General features: G+C 35.2%; 1 protein-coding gene across 1 annotated transcript; it reads right to left on the bottom strand.

Moving 5' to 3' along the window:
- Nucleotides 1-9: 9 nt before the first annotated feature.
- Nucleotides 10-946, bottom strand: LOC123255550 (olfactory receptor 51F1-like; the record flags this gene model as incomplete). Its single annotated transcript, XM_044684321.1, has 1 exon — nucleotides 10-946. A coding segment is annotated over exon 1 (937 nt), but the record flags the coding sequence as incomplete, so codon positions are not given.
- Nucleotides 947-8,437: the final 7,491 nt, after the last annotated feature.

Here is an 8,437-nt window from a genome sequence, read left to right on the forward strand (position 1 = left end):
TTCAATAGCCTTTCTTCAGAAAAACCTTGAGGATAGCCCTTCGGATCTGTTTGGTCTTCACACTATAAATGATTGGGTTTAGCACAGGGGGAAGAAGGAGGAAAGCATTAGACATCAAAGTGTGAACAAACGGAGGTGCCTTCTTTCCCCACCTATGAACAGCAGACAATCCAATGAGGGGGATATAGAAGACAGCCACAGCACCAATATGGGAGATGCATGTGCTAAATGCCTTGGATCGTTCCTCTGGGGATGCAATGTTGAGCACAGAATGAAGGATCAGCACATAAGAGAGACCAATCAAAGGAGCATCCAAACCAGAGGTAGAGAGGAGAGCAAAAAGTCCATAGATGCTGTTGACCCTGATATTGGAGCAAGAACATTTGATCACATCAGGATGGTAACAATAGGAGTGAGAGAGAATATTATCCCTACAGAATGAAAGCCGCTTAAGAAGGAGGAGGAGGGGAATCACAATCAGAATTCCTCTTCCCACTATCATCAGTCCAATCTGGATGATTCTGCTAGGAGTGAGAATGGTGGTGTATCTCAGTGGGTTACATATAGCAATGTAGCGGTCAAAGGCCATGGCCAAGAGCACTGATGACTCCATGACAGTAAAGAAATGAATGAAGAACATTTGGCTAATACAGGAATTCCAACCAATTTCCTGAATATTTAAACAGAGGACACCTAGAGTAGTGGGCATAGTGGAGAGGGACAGGCACATGTCAGTTGCTGATAGCATGGACAGCAAATAATACATGGGTTCATGGAGGCTTTGATTGGTGATGATGACAAACAGGATCATGCTATTCCCAGAGATGGCAATGGCATAGAGGAAGCAGAAAGGTATAGAAACCCATAAGTGGGCAGCTTCCAGACCAGGAATGCCTGTTAGCAGAAATGTCAAAGATATGATTGTAGTATTTGGCAAAAGCAACATGATGGGTTGAAGAGGCATCATTCAAATGGAAAAGATCCCAACCTGCAACAGGAAAGAGAATGGTAGAAACATAGAGATACTTATGGCAAACCCCTGATGATCCCCCAAAAGATAATACTAAGCTATCACCTCTTGCCTTCTCCTTATAAATGGGTTTCTCTTCATGCTCCAATTCAACCACCAGCAGAAAAGAGTCAGAAGTCATATTAATGAATACTATCCACCCACCTTAGGTATAGCTGTGGTGGTGGTCATGAAGAAAGAGCCAGAAAGTGGAAACAAGGGTTGAACATTGTGAAGATTTGGTCATAAATATAAAAGCTAAGAAAACTAAAGAAAATTTAAGATGGGAATTAAAATGACAAAGGAAGTGAACTAAACTAACTGTCTTCAAATATTTAAAGGGATGTCATTTAAATAAAGAGAAAGATTTCTTCTGCTTAACTCCAGATGGAAGTACCAAAAGCATGAGGAGAAAAGACCAAGGAGGTCTTCTGTACTATCATACATTTTATATTCCTCACTATGATGGTGCCCTAAAAATGATTATGAACATTACTCTTACTTACAAAACACATTTAAGGATTTCTGTACTTTTCATTTAGATTTTTTATTTCATTGTAAGTTAGCAAAATGATACAGATTGTCTCAAGAACTTTTGGACTCAGTCACTAAAGCTTAAAATTATATCTCAGATGTTATTTCAGGGATATAATAATAATAGTAATAATAATATTTATTCTAAGTAGGAAATTTAATCAAATTATTTCTATGTTTTCTTTCAACATTTAGAGTCTACAATTGTTTTATTACAAGAAAATTTACCTTATTCAGAGGTCACATCCAAAAATTTCAACTATCCAAAACATGGCCAGAAATAAGAAAATAGGAAAGAATAATCTCTGGGCCACAAAAGTAAATGTCAAAAAATCCCTGCATTGTGTCTCTTAAGCTTTAATAATAGAGTGTAATACAGGCAATCACTCAGAGCCTAATTATTATTGTCATTATTTACATAAAATTTAATTAGCTTTGCTATTTCACGTTCAAATTCATAATAGTTCATGAATAGCAAAAAGGCAGGAAGCATATTTGAGTTCTGAAAGAGGAAGGAACCTTGATAATTATGGAAATGACAATTGACAACCCAATATTGAGAATGAAAAAAATTAAAAGAGTTAAAAAGAAAGCACACGCAAATAAAAAAGAGACCATTTAAGAGTTAGTTAACATAAGAGAAATCAGGCTTATGCATGTGTATATGACAACCCAATACAGGAATAATGCTTTAGAATTTTCAAAACGTCGGATAAGTGTTCTGATTGGGATATTCAATGTAGAAGGAAGAGAGAGAGAGAGAGAGAGAGAGAGAGAGAGAGAGAGAGAGAGAGAGAAGAAAAGAAAAGAAAAAAGGAAAAATTTAAAGCAGATATTATTACATCTATAGGGTANAGAGAGAGAGAAGAAAAGAAAAGAAAAAAGGAAAAATTTAAAGCAGATATTATTACATCTATAGGGTAGCTTAATGCTATCTCATGAAATGACATTCGAACCCTTCATATTGCTGGAAGGCTCAAGTTTAGAACAGTTAAGTGATTTACTCAGTGATTTGTGACACATAAAAAAATGAAAAGTTCAATTAATTTAAGATGCATAAAATTCTTGGCTTCTTGAATATCCATAAAAGGCCAGAGTCAGATTAAATTGAGCCAAGTGAAAGTTTTTAATGCTCTCCCTTTTGATAGAATATATGCAGTCAAAAAGCTCACTACTTGATTTTGCAACAGTATTGTTTCTCCACTGCTGATCTCATCAATTCTCAGGATGTAGGAATCCAGCACAGGTCAGTCTATCACTAATCTGACAGAGGATAGTCAATCTCTCCCTCAGATTACACAATGGAGATCAGTTTTATGGGATTACTTACAAGCAATCAATCCATCAATCAGCAAACATTAATTAAGTGCTTACTATGTCCCAGGCACTGTGCTAAGCACTTTTGGAGGATGCCAAAAAAGCTATCCCTCTCCCCACAAAAAGAAAGAAAGAAATAAAACACACATAGTTTGTCATAGTTGAAGTTATAAGCTTTAGGGAAAGAGAAATGGGATTTATTTAAATTCTTTAATTTCTATCCTTAAGTACTAAGTGATTTAAGTCAGGTAACTTTACACTTCAAAACATTAGTTAATCTCTCTAAAATAGACCCAATGACAGACTACCTAGCTGAAAGGATTATTGGAAGGAAAATTAATTAGCAATAGAAACATTTCTTCTGGCTTTTCTGAGAGAAACCATGAAATTGGATTTAATTAAATAGAAAGCATTTCTTAAGTCATTAATGTGTTACAGATACTCTGCTAGCAATGTAAAATGGATATTTAGGGGCAAGTAGATAGCAGAATGATAGAGCATCAGGTCTGGAGTCTGGAGGACTTGGGATCAAATGTGGCTTCAGACACTTATTATGATTGTGACTCTGGGCAAGTCACAACACCAGTTGCCTGGCCCTTATGGCTCTTCTGCTTTAGAACAAATGCTTAGTATCAACACTAAGACAGAAGGTAAGAGTTAAAATAAAAGTGGATGTTGGTTACTGTGGGGATTCATTCATCTGTGTTGTACAGAGGATCAAGAGTCATATGATATTACAACCCATACACCATACATCAGATTTTTCTCAAACATCCCCCTGTTTTTCTGACATCCAGCCAGAATATGGGGAAGGCATCCACGGTCTCTCTTTACAGTTAGCCCATTGGGTTGGGGTTATCACTGCTGTTCCTCCCCTATAGAGCTAAGCTTCATACTTACCTGGCTTCTTCATGAAGAAAAAAATCTTGTCTTTGCAAAGGTTCACACAAAGAAGAATTGAAAGTAGCACCCAATGTGAGGAACTTTATCCTAAGGCAGGTGAGAGTCTACCCTCTGCTCACCAAAGCCATTGTGGTAGGAACCTCTGGAGAGAAAAGGTAGGAGGGAGAAAATATGAGTTTGTTTCCTAGATGACACAAGAATAATTTTCCCTGTTATCTGTGGTTGTCCCTTGACAGCATATCCCTTGAGCAGGATATTCCCTGCAATGCATGAGGGGGAGCATATTGTAGATGTACTGGTAAGGGATGCTTTTTAGAATGATTAGACCAAGTTGTGTTTCCTAATTGGCCAAGGAATATGATAAGGCAATAAAAGAATTTTAAATTGTCCAAAAAAATGATAACTATATATAAGGCTTTTCTAAAAAATCATTTTAAAAAAGAGTAAAGTGGTAGGAAATAGGATCTGAGCAAGAATGCTTTCCTATGACTGAAATGTGAAAACCTTACTGTGGGGATTTTTGAACATTTCTTTAACAGTCCAGAGATCTCTGTTAGCTTTTCCCTAATTCTGGAGAGAGAAAATTTTTAGGATTTACCCTCTGAGTAAATTTAAAAAAATTTAACCCCTACCTTCTATCTTAGAATCCATAGTAAGTATTGGTTCCAAAGTGGAAGAATGGTAAGGACTAGGCAATTTGGGTTAAGTGATTTAGGCAGGGTCAATCATCTAGGAAGATTTTTGAGGCCAGACTTGAATCCAGGAACCTCCTGTCCCTAGGAATGGCTCTCAATCAACTGAATCACCTAACTGTCCCTAAATGTTGTTAAAATAATTGAAGTATAGACTCAGCATTGGAATGATTTGGTGTCCATATGAGATTGAACATCTGGGCATAAAAGAGGGAAGGACAGAGTAGGGCCACTAATTCTAAAGGAATCTAAAGCCAGGAGAGATGTGCTGCTTGTTCAGCTTGGGGAGTTCAGCTGTGGGGAGCAGAGCTTAGTCCAGATTATTATTTTGAACAGAGAAGAGATAATCCTGCAGAAACACAGAATTTCAGACTTGGAAGAGACCTCGGTGATCATCTAGTCCAAATCATATCTGAAGTCAAGATAGAATAGGAAAGGACAAAGGATAAAGTTCAGCCAGCAAGAGAGATAAGATTAAAAATGGATATTCTTTAGAATTCCAGGAGTAGATAGAGACATCAATTCCTGAGGGTTTTCTGAATATCATATTACTCCTAAGATAACATGCTTAAACTCAATGAGTCTGTATGATTGCAAAGATTGATTCTGGTGATTCTTAATCATTTTGGAAAAGAAGTAGCTTTTATTCCTTTTAAATGTCTTCCCCCAAAGTATATTTCTTCCTTTGGAGATAGCAAGAGGAATGAGGATTTAAAATATACTTATTTGAAGTGAGAAGAAGGGGTGAAGTTCACACAATCATGGAATATTGGAATGAAAGGAGTCATATAGTTCAACATAAACTATAATCATCTTTGATACGATAAATTGTTTCATTGATTGGCTTGAACACTTAAGGATAACAGTAAGCTAAAATGTATTGAGGATAGATTAATTAATGCACTGTAGGTCTTCTCTGGAGGCAATAATATATGGGGACCTGTTGCAATTTTAATTTTCATGTTTATCTTAGGGAGAAACAGAGGTGGGGTGGCATGATAATTGACATCTAATATTTTAAGGACATAATGTGAGGGAAAGATTAGATTAGTTTGTGGCCTAAAGTATAGAAAAAGAGGCAATTGATCCAAGTAGCAAAGACTCATATTTGGGTTAGAATGTTATTGAGGAGATAACCTTCTTTTTTAATTCAATTTTTTTATTTTCCCATTTACATGTAATAATTTTCAACATACCTTTTCCAAAATTATAAGATCTAAATTGTCTCCCTCCTTCCCTTCTCTCCCCCTTTCAGAGATGGTAAGCAATTTGTTCTGTTTTATAAATGTATTAACATGCAAAATATACATCCATATAGGTCATTGTATGAGAATGGTCACATAAAACCAACCCCCCCCCCAAAAAAAAACACAAATAAACTAATGTGAAAGATAGTATGCTTTGATGTGCATCTGACTCCAATAGTTTCTCTGGAGGTGGATAGTATTCATTATCTAAGTCTTTCAAAATTGTCACACATCACTCTATTAAGTCTTTCACAACTGATCATTGGACAATATTGCTCTTACTATTTACAAATGTTCTCCTGGGCCTACTTACTTTGCTTTGCATTAGTTCATGTAGATCTTTCTAGCTTTTATGAAGTTGTCCTGCTTATGATATTACACATCATTCAGTCACCAACATGTACCACAATTTGTTCACCCATTCCCAACTGATAGACATCCCCTTGATTTCCAATTTATTGCTACTACAAAAAGAACTGATATCAGTAGTTATTTTGTAGTAATAAAATAAAATATTAAAATATGCACATATATTTTAATTTTTTTAATTTAAATTTAAAATTAAAGTTTTATTTTATTATTTTATTTTTCTGGGTTATAAATGTATCATCAGGCAAAACATATTTCCTTTGTAAAGGAACAGTCTTATAAAAGCAAAAAGTAAAAACATATACACAAATAAACAAATTATAAATCACATGTTTTTTATTACCTTTCTACTCTTCCAGTTTTTTTTTTGGAATTGCATTGCATTCTTTTTCATAAGTGACTAAGAATTGTCCTGGATCACTGTATTGCTCTTAGCAGAAAAGTCTATTGCATTTTATTGTTCCACAATATTGCAGTTACTATGTATAATTTTCTCTTTGTTCTGCTTATTTCACTCTGCATTAGTTCAAATAAGTCTCTCCAGTTATTTCTGAAATCATCCTGTTCATCATTCTTTATGTAAGAGTTAAATTAATATCAGTAACTCCAAATATTATATTTTATAAGCTTTATTAGTAATCACGTGAAGGAGAAGAAATAAAAGAAGAAAAAGTATAAATCCTAAGTAAAACCACATGAGTAAAATTCTCCTCCCTGGGACTCACTCAAACTCCACAACTGACTGCCTAGAAGCAGAGAATGAGGGATGGAGTTATATCAAAATATATCTTCCCTACATTAGCATATAATGTGAGAAGGAAAATGGGAAGCTGGGAAAGAGAGTTCTGGGGAGAAAATCCTAATTACACAATCCCTCCTGTGATTCCATTGGGAAACTAGCATGTAGAAATCTCCCAAATTTACATGCCTAGTTTCCCCAACTAATCAATACTCATAACCAACTTATATCTAAAGATCTTGAACTAGAGGTATATACAATATTTCACTTTCTAAGAGAAAATTACAATAATTTGGAGATAAGAGGGAAATAAAAGAGAAAAAGAACAAAACCAATGATTGCTAGGCACATTGACAAAAATCTCACTTGGGAGCAGTCCCTTTTGGCATAAGAGGGTACTTTCAAAATAAATGCATTGAACCCCCCATAGTTCAATTCATTACATCCAAAGTTCATTCTGGATCTTTTGGTGCAGTGTGGTTTCTGCAGGCTTCTTTATAGAGGCTTCTCCAAATAATTCACTCTCTTGATTCAGTAAGATAGCAAGTTTCTTATCCTAAAATTACTCTCAAATAAGAAAAATTTTATAAATCTAGAATTTTATGACAATAATACAATCCCTCCGGAGGGGGGTGTTTACTAACACTTAGATCATTCCGGGATACATGGCTGAGTAATAAGATATATGAATCAATTGTCAAAAGAAAAAATAAGGTTAAAAAATGAAATAAAAGATAAAAGAGTTACTTTTGGATGAAACATAAAATATCAAAGTCTCATGTGTAAAAATTCTAAGTAAGGAAGAATAAGCCCATAACAGGTCCTTGAATCAGGACCCAATTAAAATGATTTATATCCCACAAGTCTATAGTAGCAATTATCCACTTATCCAATCAGTAGCCAGGAGTATAGAAAATTGCCAAACTATGAAAAATAGAGAAAAAGGATTTTAAAGCAGAAGGGAAATATGATTGCCTGGTCTAATTTTACCTTCACTCTCAGGGATAGGGGAGCCAAAATGGCAACCAAACTGAGGTACTTGCTAGAAGTCTGGATTTGGCATGAGGGAATCCCTGAGCCCGAGGGTATCATACAGCTGCTTCCTCAAACCCCCAAATAAGTTCAAATCTCCTATTATGACACAGTATCTCATCAATCCTACTGCTCCTAGACACTGTGCAGGTTAACTTTGTGCTCCTTGGCACTGTGCAGTGGTTCTTTTATGATCTCTTCTCCTGGAATCAGACACAATCATTAATCAAAGTCCCATAATATTTAACAATCAATGGCAGGTTTCAATAGTCTAAAGCTTGTGGATATGCATTGACATTAGAGCTAATGGATATTTTAAACCTATCCCAGTGCAAAATCAAAAAAAGCCATTAATACTAGTAACATGTGCTTCAAGTACAAAAAATAAGAGAAAAAAGAAAACTCAAATAATAGGTTGCACATAAAAGGAAAAACAGTCATAATTTTTTTTTTAAAAATCAAAAATATATAGTTCACATTCCATGAAATGGTGTCAGCCAAGTGGAAGCACAACATAAAGGTTTCTCACCAAAAATGAGATCCATTTCTTTTTTAACTTGGCCATGATCTACAGTGTGAATGTACATGCTTTTTA

This window comes from Gracilinanus agilis, unplaced genomic scaffold (genome assembly GCF_016433145.1).
Source record: "Gracilinanus agilis isolate LMUSP501 unplaced genomic scaffold, AgileGrace unplaced_scaffold48527, whole genome shotgun sequence".
Lineage (NCBI taxonomy): Eukaryota > Metazoa > Chordata > Mammalia > Didelphimorphia > Didelphidae > Gracilinanus > Gracilinanus agilis.